The following is a 20,424-nucleotide window of genomic DNA, read 5'->3' on the forward strand; positions in this document are numbered from 1 at the left end:
ATATTTTCACTGCCCTAAAAACCTTTGTGCTCTGCTTATTCATCCATCCCCCTAAGGGTAGGTTATTTTTTTGGAGGGCTTTTTGTCACTTTTTTTTTTTTTTTGCGGTACGCGGGCCTCTCACCGCTGTGGCCTCTTCCATTGCGGAGCACAGGCTCCGGACGTGCAGGCTCAGCGGCCATGGCTCACGGGCCCAGCCGCTCCACGGCATGTGGGATCTTCCTGGACCGGGGCACGAACCCGTGTCCCCTGCGTCGGCAGGCGGATTCTCGACCACTGCGCCACCAGGGAAGCCCTGTCACTTTTTAATTCAAGGAATCAGTGGTAGATATTCTTTATAGCTTAATTCCTATTTTGTTCAAATTTTTTCACCATTACATTAAGCAAGTAACTTTTCTCCTTTACCACATTGCCTCACCCCTCTTTGTTTCTTGGTTAGAATGTTCTTATTAGCATTAGCATTCTAGGATTGAGAGTTTTCTTTGATGGGGTTTTGTTTGCAGTAAATTATCCCCCAAAGAGTATGATTTAATTCTCTTTAAAATATGAAGAATCATGTGCACGTGTTAAAGTTCTTTGAGTTATTTTTAGGAAGAAGTAAGAAAATTGAAGTCTCCATGATTGTTTATCTTATTTTTCTTCATTACAATCCATTATACAAAACACAAGAACAGGATAGCATGCATGGTGATTAAAAGTATAGCCTCTAGAGTCAGATTGCATGGGTTCTAATTCTGATTCTGCCCTTTACCAGCCTGCAAACATGGGCAGAGTAATAGAACATCTTGCTTCCTCATCTGTAAAATGGCGATAATTCCAATTCCAGAGAATTGTGAGGATTGAAGAGAAAATTAATATAAAACACTTAGCATGTAATAAGGAATAAAAATGTTAGTTTGGTGTTGTAGTTATCCTTGTTATACTTTTATTATTACTACTAAGATCCCTGGTTGTTATCACTAAGAACCATAGATATGCTTTGTATTTGAAAATTAAGATAACCATATAAATATCTCTAAACTGTTTTCTTAGTCTTTCCAGTTGGCAGTGAAAAGTGTTCTCTATCATCTCATCCAGTATAATCATGTGAAACCCTAAGTTGAAGAAATGGAATACTTGCTTGACCAGAGAGAAATCTGTTCTCCTACTATATTAACAAGAAGAATTTTTAAAAAATAATAATAGGGAATAAATTTGTTGAAGTAAAGAAAAGGTGGGGGAGACTAGATGGCTTTACTTTCTGAGAATTCACCACATTTCTGTACTTAGCACCAATCTGTACGTATTGAAATGTGTCTAGGGCATGCAAACTTGAAAGGACTGCTTGTTTGAGTGAAGTACTGCAGTCTAAGTGATACAAATTGGATGAATTAAAGTGGCTCTGGGGATTTGTACTTCAGAGCAGCTGAGTGGTAGTGACTGTCAGTGCCTCAGCTTTACAGCAGTAAAAGTGAGATACAGCAGAAAATGTCCTACTGAAAATCAGGTGGTGAAGTCTATAAAACACCCAGGTGCTACGTTGTTAGCAACTATATAAATGCAGGATGTAATTTTCTCCTCTTTGCTCTTGTCACTTTTCCTTTATAAAATTCTTCTCTACCTTCATCTTTAAACTCTCATTACCTTTAAGGAATCCTCCAACAAAAAGTATGAAACGTCATGAAGCCTTTTTTTTTCTTTCATGTTTGCCATTTGTTATTAAAGGCCCTCTTGCTAAAGAGGTACAAACCCATTTCCTAATACTATTCCTTCCTTCCTATTCTGTTCCTTAAGTGTCTTCTGTGCCTCCTGTGAAAGAAGCATTCTCCTAATTTAGAATTCACAGCATGGAGAAATAAGTTATTTGCTTATTAACTCATTCATTAATAACTTGAGCCATGGACTTATCACATCCTATTTTGTCATCATTTATGCAATATAAGGGAAAATAGATGATAGCGAAGTGGATTCATTCACAGCAACACTATACACATTGAAATTCCAGTGACTTGAATGGGTGAACAAACATTTTGGTGTGTATTTAATTTTCTATCATGCTTTGTTGAAATGTTTTTGATTTTTGAAAAGGTTTTTGAAGTGAACTAAAGAATTTCCTTTTGATAACAATAGAGCACTTGTTTCCTAAATATAATGTCAAAAATATTAATGGGGCCTGTGAATAATTATAATTGACAGAGCATTCACATTCATTCATGTTTTATAATTCTGTACACAAAATTACTAGGAATTGGCTTGGATTGCTATTAATGTGAAGTATTTAGACATACTGTATATGCCATCTGACTGCATCTGTGAACATGTAATGTTTTTCTGGTCTAACTAGAGAATTTTGCTGTAAGAAGGATATTTTGGTTCCTTACATCATTGTCCACCAAATCGAAACTTTATAAATATCTTTCTTCAGTCTGTTTATCGTTTGTTTTGAATTTTCTGAAATTACTTTCGCATTAGTAAGGTTATTCTCTTCTTTAGATTTTGCCTCCACCTTCATCTAAGAGAGTAATAAATTGCTACTACCTCAGGGGCTACCACAAGAACTAAGTAAGAGAGATACTAGGCCCAGTGGTTAGCACATAACAAGCATTTAACATTAACTCAAATTATCATAAAAATAGAAAAATATTTCTGCCTTAGACAAATTATTCAAAAAGAGGTACTTAAATAATTTTGAAGTACATCTTTTTCTCCTAAAAACACGTATTTTTGAATCATCTCCTCTACTTAAAAAAAAAAAAAACCATTGTAACTTACTCTAAGTAATAGACATTATCAGAATTCATGACAGTTTTAGCTATGTTGTTTATGTTAAGTATATGCATGTATGACATGACAGTATATGAAATTTGGTTAAATGTGACTGAACAAAAAGTAAATATAGTTGATATTTATAAATATTCTATCATAATGACATTACATAATAGATACTTTTCTCATTTATTTGTAGAGGCTTTTAGAACCTAACCCTCAGTTAATATAAGCATTTTCCTTACTCTCTTTCCAAACATAATAATATTCCAGAATCATTTCAATCACATTCATTATTCGAAATCCTAAAAAAAAAAAATTAAGAAAGTGCCAATAAGTGTCTCTCCATAGTATTTCTTTGTGACTTGTACCTTTGGATGAAGTGCATTTCACCAGGTGGTTTTTCTTTCAGAGTAAAAATCCAAGTCCTTATGTGTAGGCCTACAAAGCCTACATGATCTGAGCAAGCCTGCCCTAATTCCTCTTAGGCCTTCTGCTATTATTTGTCCCCACTTACTGACAGCAGCCCCACTGGCCTCCCAGCTGCACTTTACCCCAGAAACTCTGTATTGTTCTCCCTCTGTCTGCAGTCTCCCTCCCTGATAAATCTACAAGCCTGACCTCTTCACTTCCTTAAGTACTGGCTCTCACTCACCTTCTCAGTGCATCTATCTACCTATTCACTATAGTTACTGTAGTGAAATTATTGTTCCTACTCATCTCCCTTTCTCTGTCCTATTCTTTTTCCCTCCCTGAAACACCATTTGTTACATTGACTTCATTATAAGTAAACTAAAGGCCATGAACACACTATTAGGTCTGAAAGGCAGAATTGAGTTCTGTTTGTCAAATAGGCACATCTTCCACCAAAAGTGCCTTTGCCCTTATAATTACCTAGTTGTCAATTACTTTGCCACACTTTTAAAAGAAAGCACACTGACATAGAAGAAAATGTGTATTTTGAGGAAATGACATTGTAATAATGTATTTTGGATTTAGAGAGCCCCATTCTTACAAAAAGCTAATTTTGGGTCAAAGCATATAAACTCATTCATCTTGTCTTCATCTCTGGTTGGTCTGAATAACCCAGTTTATTAATGCAGACCAGAGCAGGAAAGGTTGAAATGGCTTACACGTAATCACACAGATAGTTGGTAGAGCTGCTAAGAAAAGCACCCAGATGTTCTCTTTGTTCAATACATCATCCTATGTGGAGCTGTATTAGAGGTTATTTCTCATTATTATAAGTTGTCACCTCATCTCAGTTCATACCCAATGGCAAAGGAAATGAAGAGATAAATTTAAAACTTAACTGGGCTTTTTATAACTTTTTCTGCCTTTCAATCTGAAGATGAAAAATATTATTTTTAGAGGGTGAGAAAGTGAACAAATTAGTTTTAGACCTTTATCTACCGAAACAATATCATATGCCTCTTGTCTTAGAGAGAGAGCATATTTTAAAATGACTGTAATTTAATATTGTGACTATGAAAGGAATATTAATTTTCACAGCAGGTGAAAATAATGCAGTATAGTATGTCGCATGGGCCAGGTAAGGTAGAGAGCTGACTAATTTTGGTCTACTGGGACTGGTATAGATTTTCCATCCAAATCAGCAGAAATGTAGCTTTAAGAGCATAGTAGCAGCTTTCCTTTTTGCTTGGAGCTTTAAAGTCAAAGGTAGCTGGACGAGTTTAACATGCAGGCCAGCCTGTGACTAATCCAGCAAGTTGTTAATTCTGCTCTTCCTGATGCTGCTCCCCTGTTTCTAAGTGGAGAAAGACACTTAGCACTTAGTGGAGAAAGACATCAGCAGATAAGTTGCACTGATGTGAGGGCTGGGAAAGTCAAGAAGTATAGACTTCCTCCTTTTATCATTAGTTGATTTAGCTTATTTTGTTTCCTTGCTTTTCCCTCTTTAATGGCAATTGTTGAAACTTCAAAAATAATTTAATTTCTTCTTTTTGAATCCAGTGACATTCTTTAAGCTACATCAGAGTTGTGATTTTTTTTTCATGATACAGAAAGAGAATCTAAAGATAAGTACAACAAAGAACATATTGTTAGGGTTTGAAATGTGGTTGCTCATTATAGCCAAAATAATTTCAAATAGCTAAAAGCACTGAAATATATTTACGTAATGAGTTCATATGCCTGAAAACTAAAATTAGATGTTTGGAAGACAGTAAGGAGATGTTTCTTTTCCTTCCTTAGCCAGAACATTGCAAATTAAGGAAAACTGTTTACTAGATCATTTTATCCTTGCTAATGGAACTTATTTTTCTCCCTATATGGTTTCTCCATCAATTATTCAGAGATTAAAATATATTATATTGTAATATTCAATCTCATGTATCTTCTAATGATCAGTAATTATCAGACGAAAGATGAGATCTCCTTCTACCTTCAGCAGCCCCCATCCCCACCTGCCTGCCCCCCATATAGAATTGCCTGACTTAGATAGTCACCCTTTAAAGTCATCTTCCTGGAGTCTGAAGGTCTTGTTGTTCATTGTGCTTTGACAAACTGATTTGTTTAAATTCAGTGCTTTGTGCCATTCCTATGAATTTTAATTATAGTACCATATTTTAGAAATGTGCAGTAGAATTCATGTGTGCCTAATTCTGAAAATGGCTTTGTACATTAAGGCTCATTTAACCACAGATGGTTAGAGAAGTTGAGAGGCAGTTATTGGTCATAATTTTAAAGCACAGTAATAGCATGGAACTTTCTTGTACTGCAGGCATTTAAGATGCTGTATTGTCAACCTCTCGGTCATTAGGCATGTTGCGATTTGGCTTATGTCTTACTGGTCAGGATGTCACAGTGAAGAAATGTTTAGTCATGGAAAGAAAATCAGTGTCCAGCACGCAAAGATAGTAATAGGGTAAGCACTCCCAACTGGATTTTCATAGGAGGGATTGATTTGTGTGTATTACTGGGTCTGTGTAAAATGGTGTCCTTTTGGCACTAGATGAATATAAATTTCAGGAAATGTTTTTTCTTCTGCAGATTAGTGTAATACAGTGAAATTTGCTGTAACTGAGGGGAGGCAGTGGTTGGGCGTCTGCTAATAGCCTGAAAGTAACTAATGAGGATGTGCAGTCGGAACAATTGATTGAATAGCTGCAGTCCTGTGTATTGCTTTCTCGCTTGCTCTCTCTGCAAGCTGTAGAGAGGGAGGGGGAAGAGCAAGACACAGGGAGGGAGCGAGAAAAAACGCTTTCTCTTAAGTGGAAGTAGCACGGATCCCAGGGGCCAGGAGGCCAGAAATGGAAGTTTAAACTGCATCTATCTTTTAAAGGGAGAACAGCAGGAATCAAAATGTCAGTCTCCGGAGTCACGATTTACTCCTTATTTTTTAAGATCTGGAAGATAACACAGAATACTCTTTTTAGGATGTGTTTTTTTTTTTCCTTGTCCATGTTGAGATTATCTAATGTTATCTGAGAAGCTGGATTCCTATATGTCTGTCAGTTGAAGTGGAGATGGGAAGCAGTTGTGATAAAGGTATAATATGTATATATCTATCATCTGTGTGTGCGTGTTTATGTGCATATATATATGCATATATATGTATATCACTCTATAAAAATTTTTAATGTAACCTTAATATAGTGTATAGTAATTAAATTGGAGAATACCACATCATCTGCAAAATCTGAAGCTTGTTAGGTCAGTTTGAATAGATTTAGGATTCCAGAGTAAGATCTTAGTGAGGTCATATTGCCAGAACAAGGAGAAGCTGATCTATTTTTATATCAGCATAGGCATATATGTTATTTTATCCTAGCAGCAGCTTTTAGTCTTCTCATGGACCTTTGGCTGCAGGCTAGTGAATCATCTTATCTGCACAGAACTGAACTTTGACCTTTGTGCAGGCACCATCAAATCATGTTCACTAGGCAAAATTTGTTCACAAGAATATGAAAAAATTTCACTGGATTATATTAACTCCTATATTGCTGACATAGAGAAGTAGACTCATACACTGAGATGCAAATATTAAGTGAACTTAGAGATATTAAACATAGCTCAGAGGAAATTACTTTTTATATGTGCATAAAGATATAAGCTGTCACACTAAAGCAGATTCTTAACAGTGACCAAGTCTCCCTAGTGTCTTGATAATATCTCTTTAGAGATAAAGAAACAAATTATGTAGAGATAGAATGTAATGTATCTTTAAAGCAGACTGATTTTTTGTGAGAAAAAAAATCAATAATTTTACAGGTTAGCAAAAGATCCTAAATTTGGGTTTTTTATGATGTTCTTTTTTTCTTTTCCAGAGGTGCCAGCAGAAAGGTCCCCCCGCAGACGGAGTATCTCAGGGACCAGTACATCAGAGAAACCCAACTCTATGGATACTGCAAATACCTCACCCTTCAAAGTACCAGTAAGTGTTTCTCTTCTCTAAAAGAATACTTTACTTTTCTCCTTTCTTTTTAGAGTTAAAGACAGTTGCTAAGAAATCAAAACATTTTGTTCTTCAAGAATCTCTTTATCAAGTTACTAACTAAAACCTATCACAATTCTATAAAGATGCTGGTAGGAATTTTTTTTTTTAAAGGATGGCGTATAGTGTTCTTAGTGATGGAGCCTAAGCAGAGAATGATGAGACTCATAAAGTTGCAGAGCAGAAAATCAGATTAGAAAATTAGACAGTTGTGAGTTCTAATCCTGAAACCTGGCCTATGCTTTGCTTAAGCCATCTTTTAGATGACTATATAAGTGCTTAAGAAATACTCTGGAAGAAATATTCCAGTTAAAAATACTCCTTAAACTGACTAGGCAGTACTGAGAATCAATATTAAATATGAAGGAATGCTGAGATGGAAAGTCTGTCAGTGATCAGGTCAGCTGACTACCAGTTGCAGTTTGGACCTCTTTGATATAACTTGGAGTAACCCAGATTTTAATTCATCCATTTTCCTTGTTTATTGAATAAGAAATATACTTAATTTCTAATCATATCATTTTATTAAAATTAATTATTTTTAAACTTGAAAAGAATTACATCCATGACGTTGGTCATTATTATAGGTACACTGGAAATCAGTATAAAGTAGAAATAGCATTTTCTATTGGGAAAAAAAGGATTTTTTTTCTTTTAATTCGGCCAAGTTAATACGTTGTGTTCTTTATTCCAATACAGTTTTTTAAAGTTAGGATGACCTTTTAAGTAGAACTGGTATTTTGAGATATAAAGCTGGCATTCACTTGTAAATTAACCAAAGTGAATGTTTTATTTTACATTAATCCTAAGAAGCAAGATTTCCCCTTGTTATATCTAGGTGCCTTGTAGAGTTTGTGACTATCTATTATTGTGACACCTTTCAAATTTTTACAAATCTTCTCATTTTTAAAGACCACAAGCAAGTGTTGGATTAATATTCTAACCAAATTGTGACAGGAGTTTTAAAATACTGGATTTCATGCCTTTTACTAAATTTCTTTATTCTAATAGACATAACTATCTATTTAAAATTTGTTTTCATGAATGAAAAAAGCATCTTTTCTCTCCCTTCCCCTTCTTATTTTCCTGATGGAACCAATCAAATATAGTGAAACTATCTATATAAAGAGTTTGGTGAAAAGGTTTGAGTTAGAATTTGAATTTTTCCTACTGTCATGCTAGAATAGAATGGTGAATACTTAATTTTTTTTTTTTCAACATCAGTAACTGAAGAAGAATATTCCTCTGCAATGTGGTAACTTTGAAGTACTTCCTATATTGAATCTGAAGTTCATGACTGGCCTTTTAAAATTTGAATTAATTAGCAATAACAATTTTCATTTATATTTAAACAATAAATTGACAGCTAATTTAAGGTTTACCTTAATAAGACTAATTATTTTTGAGTAAAAGTAATAAACCAATGATGCATATACATGAAGACTAGCACTACTTACAGACCACTTACTCAGGGATCGAACCCAGGTCCCGGCAGTGAGAACACTGAGTCCTAAGCACTGGACCACCAGGGAGTTCCCTCATTTGTTATTCTTTTTACAATCTCGGCCACGTCATGGATTTAGAAATATTGAGGGAAAGAAGGGTCCCCAGACTAGCAAATTGCAGTCACAAAGCCCATGCACTTAGCTCTCTAGTAGAATTTAGCCATTCATAAGCCTTCATCTAGACAATTGTTTGGAAAAATAACCATGCAAACACACTGACTGCAATTTTTTTTTAATGGCAAAAAAAAAAAAAAATGTCAGTGAGTAGAGGGAGGAGGCAGAGAAAATGAAAAACAAGGAGTCATAAAAACAATCTGAATTCATTTAAGATAAAGGCAGATAGTCTTATACTTATTGATAGTCCTTAAGGGTACCATTATATTACAGGATGGATGGTGCATAGTGCAGTAATTGACATTTATAATAATAGTCCTGAATCATCAAGGAAAAGTGAAATTATATTGTTTGTACCAGGCTTTTTTTAAAAACTGGAAACTGTGTAATATTGTGTGATATATATCCATTGAGAATATTTAAAATCTTAAAGATATGTGAAGCTTTATAAAAATTGCTATTCCGAAAAATCTAGTTTGTGAAGTTCCTCACTCCTTGATAATGCTGGATAAAGAATTTATACTCTTTTAAGAGAAACCAAAATATGCTGGCTAAATGAGGCACTGCAGTACTTGGATGTCTGTGGAAGTACATTGTATTTTTTAAATCTCCATATGATACCAATAGCTAATGTGACTTACATCACTTAAATGTATTGCCAGAAGAAGTATGTCTAGTTTTCAGATCAACACAAAATATTTTTGTAATAAATATCACAAAAGACTTTCTGAATATGGGAAAGCAGTACAAAAAGGAACCTAACTTTCAGATACTTAACTCTTAGTTACTTATATAGTACCTTAAAGATCATTTTCATGTTAACTTTATGAAGGGGCAGGGGTGAGATTTAAGCACAAGTACTTGTGGTTCTAAGACTCAGGTGTCTTTGCTGTGGTGAACAGCAGGTTCACTACCCATCAGGAGGACCCAAAAAGGAACTAGCTGTGGACTCTTCAAAAGGGCCTTATTCTTCCTAGATCTATTTTCAGGCTTATTGAGGGCAGATGAAATAGATTTTTAACAAGTCTTGATGGAAATTGTTGACAATGACACACTTAATGAATGCTTACTTTGGGCAAAGTATTGGTGATTCACCAATTGATATTGATGAGACTATTGATGCTTTCTTGGCACTCTACTTAGTACTGGGGAAACAGAAATGAACACAACAGAATTTCCATACAGGAGAACTTATAGTCTAGTAGCAAGAGACAGAAAAATGACCAGATTCGTAAGGAGGTAGATGAGCATGGTGACACCGGTTTTTAACAATGCACTGTGTAAGCTAAGGCTTTGTCAAGGAGCCAGTATTTCAGCTGCGTTTCAAAGGCTGAATGAAAATAGTTGAGAGGGGAAGGAGAGTATTCCAGCCTGAGGGAATAGCTTTCTGGAAAGACACACTTCATAAGGTGACTCACGCTTCAAGGGAATATGGGAAAGCATTTCCTGCTTTTCAAGGCAGGGATTGAAAAGTGTGTAGGCAAAAATGGCTAGAGAGAAGGTGGAGAGGTAGGTTGGGGCAAGACTGTGAGTGGGTTTGTTTGTCAAGCTTAACTAAATTTTGCTGGCCACTAAAGCATTAAAGATTGGTTTAATTGAAATATTTGTCTTGGCCTAAAAGCTAAACCAAGTTATATAAATACTGGGACATACTGGTAAATTACTTGACTCTAACCTAAGTGACTCTTCTTGCTATCACTATCTCAACTCAGGGTGATAGGTAAGGGGCTATCATTCAATAGAAGGCCAGTCCAGCACCCTGGCTATCAGCTGACACTGCTGGTAGTTCTAGAGTAGTGTTTAGCCTTTGAGAGATCCCCAGAAGCTAGTGGGAAGAGTTGTTTGTATCCTGATGACTGCTGCTAGATAAGGCAAAAAGGATATATATCTTTGTATATCTTCCTTATTCCCCCAAATTTATCTTTTCTAAACTTAAAATGGATAACTAGTAAGTAGAATATTCATGTATATTCCTTACTTAGTCTAATCCATCTTTATGCTGATAGACAGCAGAGTCAATAAGTTTAAAAATAAGAACGTAAGAAATAAAAGAAGGAAGTCATATGGCCACTGAACCTATAGGTTAACGTAAGGTCTCAGCTTTTGGGAATGTTTAAATGTATTTGTACTTATATCTAATCATAGGCATAAGGAAAGCAGAGATCTGCAGGGTAGTTATTCAGTTCTTCCTCCACTCTGATTCCATATCTCTTCACCTTAATTCCAATTGCAGTTATTTGTTTATAGGTCTGTGTGCCTCATTAGACAATAAATATCTCTTCTACTTAACTTTTTTTTTTAATTGGAGTATAGTTGCTTTACAATGTTGTGGTAGTTTCTGCTGTACAGCAAAATGAATCAGCTATACGTATACATATATCCCCTCTTTTTGGGGTTTCCTTCCCATTTAGGTCACCGCAGAGCATTGAGTAGAGTTATCTTTGTAGCTACCCCAATGCCTAACAACAGAGCCTTGCACATAGGAAACACTCAACAAGTAATTGTTGAGTGGATAAAATATAAATGAGTTATCTAAGAACCTGAATCAAGTGACTATGTTTCACACTTACTCTCTTGGTATTACAGATGATGTCTTTAGTCAAGTGGATTACTAAACCATTTAATAACCACTAAGAGATAATTTGGAGTAAAGGAGTGCACCTGCACAAAATAGTTACCTTTTTTTTTTCTCTTCAACAAAGAGAGATCTTAATTTATATTTGGAATCCAGGGCTATGGTATTTTATGTATGTAGTGTATACTCTTTCTACTTAGGTTGGGAAGTGAAACTAGGTAGGATTCTTTATTTAATCATTTATCTCTGGATATTTCTTTGAACCATTTAGGTGTCAGACATACGTATAAGCTCGCAATGTTTTTGCAGATTTGAGTTTTGTCTATTAGATTCTTCAAGAACAATTTTAGTCATTTGAATAGTTTTTTGCCTCTTTAAAGATCCTATTTTTCATTTTTTTCTTTAACATCCTGCTAGACTTTTTGCCTTTGTCATATTTGTGTTTTCCTTTAAATAAAATATCCATTGTATGTTTTATATATTGTTAAAACTACATTTAAATGATGTTATAAGAGTGACTGGGAAGGAATGAGTAAACTAATGAAAAGTTATCCAGGTACTTAAATTTAATTCAGAAAGGGAATGTGCTAACATCTTGTAATTGTATATATTTGTTTCACATTGCCTGAGTTTTTGCGACAGGCTTCTTTCTTTAATATTCTATTTATAAAGTGACTTGATATTTATGATTTTTGTATCACTTCTCCTTAGACGATGCCATCAATTTAGCTTTGGCTGAAAGAAAGCTGCTGTGTACTGGGCCAGGTGCTTCGCTTAGTGTTTTCATTTCCATAACACAATGGTCTGAGTTGGCCTTCCCTGTGAATGTAACACAATGCAGTCGCAGCTGCTTCATTTATATTAGCCTTGAGCTTGGCTCTGAAAGAATTCAGGCACTAAAATATATGCCAAGACAACCAGAATGCAAAGTTGAACTAAAGCAGTAACCGACTATTCCTGTGTAACCCTCCTTGTGTTCTTGTCACAGTGACTCCTGAGCATTCCCAATCAGACATACTAGGTACAAAAGACTGTCAAAAGATGGAACCTTTGCATAGTTTTTAGAAGAAAGTAAAGCTTTATAGAGGAATAAATGTAGACTAAGTTAAATTCTGTAAAAAAAAAAAGAAACAAAAGTAATGTTACATCCTTTCTTAAGTATTGAGATATCGGGCTCAGTTGGTATTAGCCATTGTTTTGAACAGAATCCTCAATAAGATCTTTGTTTTTCCAAGGTAAACAGACAGAAAGCTTCATGCTCACTTAATAAAGACCAGAAAGTGTTCATTGTCTAAACCAGTGGTTTTCAACTCTGGCTGTACACAAAAATCATCTAAGGAACTTCAAAAAATACTGCTGCCTGGGCTCCACCTCAGACCAGTTAAATCAAAATCTCTGGACTAGAGCCCAGTCTTCTGTATTTTTAAAAACCTTTCCAGATGATTCTAACATACAACCAGGGTTGAGAACTATTTGTCTAAATGAGTGGTTAAAGTATTAGGAACCCACTTAGTCAATGTATTCCCTGTGGACATCAGTGCCTTCTTTTGTACCTTCAAGTCTGCCGTAAAAAACTAGCAGGTGATAGTTCTCACTGTCATGCTATCGCTCACAAACAAGTTGCTGTGTTGTATATTAGTTGCCCTTCTGAGTGTTTACCACAGTCAGTTCAGATGACCAGTCTAATTTTACAAAATACTTGCTTTATTGTGGCAGAGTGACCTCTGACCAGCCTAAGAATCTGTTTTAGCAGTAAAATATTCAATTTGAATTCATAGCACCCGAGCCACAATCCTGTTTCAATTTTTATATTCTCATTGCTGTTATATTCCAAGACACTTAAAGTTCTTTCCTCTGCTGCTTAAAGATTCTTTATTCATCTGTCTTCTCTTTCCTGACCATCTTCATGGAGTTAAAATAGTAGGATTACCCTTCAGTGATACCTTTTTCAATAAAGAGAACATTTATATTCATATATATATGAATACATATTCATATTATATGTCTATCAAAATATTACTACCAGAGGTAAAAATAATATAATAAACATAGGGATGTCAGAAAAGAAAAATTATAGTCTGAAGATATTAAATATTAACTCTACCTCTAAATCATTTTGTAATCAGAACGGGTGTAATTTTAAAATCTTTTAACAATAAGCACCCTAGAATGTCAAATTTGGAGAAAAGAAAAAAGGATTAAGGATAGATACAACCCCTTAAGGAGGATAGAAAGCAGATAGCAAATACCTGGAGGAAAAGAGAGCAGGCATGGCAGGGAATATTGCCAATATCCTAAACTTGAAAGAATCAAAGAATGATGGAAAACCTCCTCAATCTATGGTTATTCCTAGAAATAGGTTTGCAATAGTGCTAACTAGTGAAGATTCCAACTTATCCTGCCCAGGAGAAGAGGTCTGTTTGAGAGAGAGGACAGGATGAACTCAAATATAGTTCATTCTTAAGGATAGTGTACTATAAGGCCATCTACTCAAAGCCAGAATATTTTTCCTCTGTTTTAATGGGGAAGTAGAGGCTTAACTCCTTTCATATCACAACCAGAGATAAACGTTTTGAAGGGCTAATACTCACTTAGGGGAGCATATAGTTAACCACTAAGTATAACTGATATCAGATGCTTTCTCCTTTCAAAGAAGTTAGGAAGTTAGAAATATATAAAGGAAACCTTGCCAACTTCTTGATTTGCTAGGGTAAGCTGTACGGAAGGGTATTTTTGTACTTCTTAGCTATACCTATAGTCAACAAGGTACAAGCATTGCTGGTAAACAGTAATACCCTTGAGGTGCCTTCCTACCATCAGGCCATTTAATTTTATAATCAATGCCAGTACCACTCCACTGGATCTTTAAATGGTTTGTTTGTTCTATATTAAACATCTATGAATTTCAATTTATCATTTACTTTTTTTTTTTTACTTTCGGTACACGGGCCTCTCACTGTTGTGGCCTCTCCCATTGCGGAGCACAGTCTCCGGACATGCAGGCTCAGCGGCCATGGCTCACGGGCCCAGCCGCTCTGCGGCATGTGGGATCTTCCCGGACCGGGGCAAGAACCCGCGTCCCCTGCATCGGCAGGCGGACTCTCAACCACTGCGCCACCAGAGAAGCCCCATTTACTTATTTTTTAACTGAAAACTAGTTGATGTACAATATTATGTTCTTTTCAGGTGTACTGCATAGTGATTTGACATTTGCATACAGTGAAACGGTCCCCAATGATAAGTCTACTAATGATCTGTCCCCATACAAAGTTATTACAATATTATTCACCATATTCTTTATGCTGTATGTTATATCCCTATGGCTTATTTGTTTTATAACTGGAGGTTTGTACCTCTTAATCCCCTTCCTATTTCACTCTCTCTTCTCTGGCAACCACCATCTGTTCTCTGTATCTATGAGTCTGTTTTTCATTTTATTTGTTTGTTTTGTTTTTACATTCCACATAGCAGTGAGATCATACTGTATTTGTCATTCTCTGTCTGACTTTATTTCACTTAGCAAAATACCCTCTAGATCCATACATGTTGTCACAAATGGCAAGATTTTATTTTATTTTTTTAATGGCCAACAGTCTAGTGTGTGTGTGTGTTACACACAAACATACATATACATACACATACATACCACATCTTCTTCATCTATTTATCTATCAGTAGATACTTAGGTTGTTTCCATATCTTGGCTATTGTAAATAATGCTGCAGTGAACATTGATGTACATATCTTTTCAAATTAATGTTTTTGTTTCCTTCAGGTAAATACCCGTAAGTGGAATTGGTGGCTGTTATGGTAGTTCTACTTTTAATCTTTTGAGGGACCTCCATACTGTTTTCCATAGTGGTTGTACCAATTTGCATTCCCACCAACAGTGTATAAAGGTTCCCATATCTCTACTTCTTTGTCACCACTTCTTATTTGTTGTCTTTTTGATGATAGCCATTCTGACAGGTGTGAGGTGGTATCTCATTGTGGTCTTGATTTGCGTTTCCCTGATGATTAGTGATCTTGAGCATCTTTTCAGGTGTCTGTTGGCCATCTGTATGTCTTCTTTGGAAAAAATATCTCTTCAGATCCTCCACCCATTTATTAATCAGCTTGTTTGTTTTTTTGATGATGAGTTATGTAACTTCTTTGTATATTTTGGGTATTAACCCCTTATTGGATATATTGTTTGCAAATATTTTATTCTATTCAGTAGACTGTCTTTTTGTTGATGGTTTCCTTACTGTGCAAAAACTTTTAAGTTTGTTGTAGTCCCACTTGTTTATTTTTGCTTTTGTTTCCCTTGCCTGAGGAGACAGCTCCAAAAAAATATTGCTAAGACTGATGTCAAAGAGCATACTGCCTATATTTTCTTCTAGGAGTTTTATGGTTTCAGGTCTTACATCTGGGTCTTTAATCCATCTTGAGTTTATTTTTGTATATGGTGTGAGAACGTAATCCAGTTTGATTTTCTTGCATATAACTCTTCAGTTTTCCCATTTATTGAAAAGGCTGTCTTTTCCTTATTGTATATTCTTGCCTCCTTTGTCATAGATTAATTGACCACATAAGCATGGGTTTATTTCTGGGCTCTATATTCTGTTCCATTGATCTGTGTGTCTGTTTTTATACCAGTACCATACTGTTTTGATTACTGTAGTTTTGTAGTTTAGTCTGAAGTCAGGGAGTGTGATTCCTCCAGCTCTGTTCTTCTTTCTCAAGATTACTTTGGCTATTCAGCGTTTTTTATGTTTCCATGCAAATTTTAAAGTTATTTGTTCTAGTTCTGTGAAAAATATCCTTATTATTTTGATAGGTATTGCATTGAATCTGTAGGTTGCCTTGGGTAGTATGGTCATTTTAACAACATTAATTCTTCCCATCCATGAACATGGTATATCTTTCCATCATTTTTTTTTTTTTCTTGTCTTAAATTTCTTTCATCAGTGTCTTATAGTTTTCCAAGTACAGGTCGTTTACCTCCTTAGGTAGGTTTATTCTTTTTGATGCAATTGTAAATGGGATTGCTTCCTTAATTTCTCTTTCTGACAGTTTGTTGGTAGTGTGTAGAAATGCAACAGATTTCTGTATATTAATTTTGTATCCTGCAACTTGACTGAATTCATTGATGACCTCTAGTAGTTTTCTGGTGGTGTCTTTAGGATTTTCTATGTATAGTATCATGTCATCTGCAAACTGACAGTTTTACTTCTTCCTTTCTAGTTTGGATTCCTTTTTATTTCTTTTTCTTGTATGATTGCTGTGGCTAGGACGTCCAATGCTATGTTGAATTAAAGTGGCGAGAGTGGGCATCCTTGTCTTCTTCCTGATCTTTGAGGAAATAATTTCAGCTTTTCACTGTTGAGTATGATGTAAGCTGTGGGCCTATCATATATGACCTTTATTATGTTGAGGTATGTGTTCTCGCTCTGCCCACTTTCTGGAGAATTTTTATCATAAATGGATGTTGAAATTTGTCAAAAGCTTATTTTGCATCTATTGAGATAATCATGTGATTTTTATTCTTCAGTTTGTTAATGTGGTGTATCACATTGATTGATTTGCAAATACTGAAAAATTCCTGTGTCCCTGGGATAAATCCATCTTGGTCATGGTATGCGATTTTTTTAATGTATTGTTGGATTTGGTTTGCTAATATTTTATTGAGGATTTTTGAATCTGTGTTATCAGTGATCTTGGCCTGTAATTTTTTCTTTCTTTCTTCCTTTCTTTTTATCTTTCTTTTTTTCTTTTTTTTTTTTTTGATGTCTTTGTCTTGTTTTGGTATCAGGGTGATGCTGGGCTCATAGACTGAGTTTGGAAGCATTCCTTTCTCTTCAACTTTTTGGAGTAGTTTGAGAAGGATAGGTGTTATTTCTTCTTGAAATATTTAGTAAAATTCACCTGTGAAGCCATCTAATCCTGGACTTTTGTTTATTGGGAGTTTTAAAAATTACTTATTCAGGGAATTCCCTGGCGGTCCAGTTGTTAGGACTCAGCACTTTCACTGCCATGGGCCCAGGTTCAGTTTCTGGTTGGGGAACTAATATCCCACAGGCCACACAGCATGGCCAAAAATAAATAATTTAATAAATTAATAAATTAATCAATAACTGGTAATAGGTCTTTTAATATTTTCTATTTCTTCCTGATTCAGTCTTGGGAGGTTATACATTTCTAGGAATTTGTTCATTTCTTCTAGGTTGTCCACTTTATTGGCATATAGTTGCTCCTCTTAGTCTCTTATGATCCTTTGTCTTTCTGTGCTGTCAGTTGTAACTTCTCATTTTTCACTTCTGATGTTATTGATTTGAGCCCTATCTCTTTTTTTCTTGAAGAGTTAAAAGTTTATCAATTTTTTAAATCTTTTCAAAGAACCAGCTCTTAGTTTCACTGATCTTTTTTATTGTCTTTTTAGTCTCTATTTTATTTATTTCCACTCTGATCTTTATTATTTCTTTACTTCTCCTAACTTTCAGTTTTGTTTGTCCTTCTTTTTCAAGTTCCTTTAGGTGTAGGGTTAGACTGTTTACTTGAGATTTTTCTTGTTTTGTGAGGTAGACTTGTATCACTATAAAATTCCCTCTTAGAACTGCTTTTACTGTGTCCCTTAGATTTTAGATGACTGTGTTTTCATTTATCATTTTTCTCCAGGTATTTTTTAATTTCCTATAATAATTTCTTCAGTGACCTGTTGGTTGTTTACTAGCATGCTGTTTTTGGAGTTTTTTCCCCCTAGTGGTTGATTTCTAGTCTCATACTGCAGAAAAGATATTTGATGTGATTTTAATCTTCTTAAATTTATTGAGAATTGTTTGTAATCTATCCTGGGGAATGTTCCATGTGCACCTAAAAAGAATGTGCATTCTGCTGTTTTTGGATGAAATGTTCTCATTATATGCCTATTAATCCATCTCATCTAATGTTTCATTTAAGGCCAGTGTTTCCTTACTGATTTTCTGTCTGGATAAGTTGTCCACTGATGTAAGTGGGGTATTAAGGTCACTTACTATTACTGCCTTACTGTCAGTTTCTCCTGTTATGTTTGTTAATATTTGCTTTATGTATGTAAGTGCTCCTATGTTGGGTACACATGTATTTACAATTGTTAAATCTTCTTGTTAGATTGATCCCTTTATCATTATGTAATGTCCTTTGTCTCTTGCTACAATCTTTCTTTTAAAGTCTATTTTGCCTGATATAAGTATTGCTACCCCAGCTTTCTTTTCTTTTCCATTTGCATGGAATACTCTTTTAGCTTTTGCTAGTGCTGAGATCTTCATATTAGAGGGATGCTTTTATGATTTTTTATAGCAATATAATTAATGATCCACAAATCAGGAAATATAAAGTGATATTGTTTTGACAGCCTTCTAAACGGTCTTCTGTTAGTATTCTCCTAATGCCTAGTTCCAGTGTCCCATAGTAATTTAAATTTAGCTTGCTCCAAACTGTACCCACTTATGTTTTTCCCAAAAACTGTTTTCCCTCTGAATTTCTAACTTTGTAGTACTACAAATTTCTTCAGTTCCCAGAGCCAGAAACCTAAGAGTCAGGCCTGGCTTCTTGAGTATGAGACCAGTGCAATGCACAGGGCCTGCACTCAGGAAGGCCCTCTGCATGGAGTTTAATGCTCAGTGGTTGCCATCTCAAAATTCTTAATGATTCATTTTTGGGTTTGTGATTTGTGTTTTGTAAGTGAAGTCCAATGGGATAATGGAGCACGTGCAGGGACTTGGAACCAAAGGCACAGTACCACCTCCCACTGCCTCTCTGGGCTGGATTCTACATTCCCCACTTTCCCACCCACTAGAACACCAGCCACCCTTCCTCTCTCTGCCTCACCCAGCCACAGCTATCACTCTCTGACCCTAGCGGGGCCTGTGCACAAGCATAAGGAAGGTAGGGATTAGGCTGCACACTCTTGGCAGGACTGTCCTTGCCCTTACCTGTCATCTTCACTGGTGTCTGACAGGTGGCCAGAGACCACAGCCCAACTGAGGCAAGCCTCTGTTCATCCCCAATTCCAGGTACCTAGTGAGTTGGAGTGGCAGCCATGGGAAGGGAAGAAACCTGGCTCAACTTCCCTGCCCTGGGCCAGGGCATGGCACATGGGTTTGGTGGCTGGGGAGGGGCAACCTAGCAGCCAGTGGGTCACCCACACAGTGAGTTGTGGGCTAGGGCCCCAGGCATCTGTGAAGGTCTGCACTTCTTGCCCTGGTGCCCGAGGGAACATGACATTAAATAGCAAATGAAAAATACCATAGCAGATGGAGAGAGAGACCGCTGGGAAACATTTTCTATTTTAGTACTTAATGGCACTGTTTTCCTGCTTTTTGAACAAGGGCCCTAATATTTTGTACTGAGCCCCTCAAAATATGTAGTTGGTCCCATCTAATACATTGGGGATTTTAATTCATCTCCTGGCCTCTGATTCCTCCTTCACCCACTTTAGCTTTCACACTGCTGCCAGAGTGGTCTCTTTAAAATTTAAATCTGATCATTACTTGACTTTCATTGGTTAAAGTCCTTTAGTGGCTCTGTATGGTCCCACACCCATGGACGCGACCAAATTTTGTACATTTTATTTGGCTTGCACAGTGGGTTCTTTCCACTCTCCTCCCTCTCTACATTCTTCCTTCCCCTCATTTGAATGTCTGCAGGCGTAGCTAGCTTTTCCTTCAAAAAGCATCAGTTACGTGCTGAAACCTTTTGCGTTTAACTTGTGTTTTACTGGGTGATCAAAACCAAAGTTAAAACAGAATACACATTTTTCTCAAGTGTTCATGGAACATTCTCCAGGATAGATCATATATTGGGTCACAAATCTAGCCTTGGCAAATTTAAGAAAATTGAAATCGTATCAAGTATCTTTTCCAACCACAACGCTATGAGACTAGATATCAATTACAGGAAAAGATCTGTAAAAAATACAAACACATGGAGGCTAAACAATACACTACTTAATAACGAAGTGATCACTGAAGAAATCAAAGAGGAAATCAAAAAATACCTAGAAAAAAATG

General features: G+C 35.8%; 1 protein-coding gene across 7 annotated transcripts in view; it reads left to right on the plus strand.

Annotated features, from left to right (window-relative positions):
- RASAL2 (RAS protein activator like 2) overlaps nt 1–20,424 on the plus strand; it is a 382,125-nt gene that overhangs the window by 281,901 nt on the left and 79,800 nt on the right. For 6 of the 7 annotated variants that reach the window (XM_028488596.2, XM_007105300.4, XM_007105301.4 and 3 more), the window contains one exon: nt 7,035–7,141. In XM_028488596.2, coding sequence (XP_028344397.1) covers nt 7,035–7,141 — 107 coding nt within the window. Of the gene's footprint in view, nt 1–6,218; nt 6,256–7,034; nt 7,142–20,424 lie in introns of those variants that run through there. The other variant, XM_055084174.1, reaches the window with a different exon arrangement.

This window comes from Physeter macrocephalus, chromosome 4, assembly GCF_002837175.3.
Source record: "Physeter macrocephalus isolate SW-GA chromosome 4, ASM283717v5, whole genome shotgun sequence".
Taxonomy (NCBI): Eukaryota; Metazoa; Chordata; class Mammalia; order Artiodactyla; family Physeteridae; genus Physeter; species Physeter macrocephalus.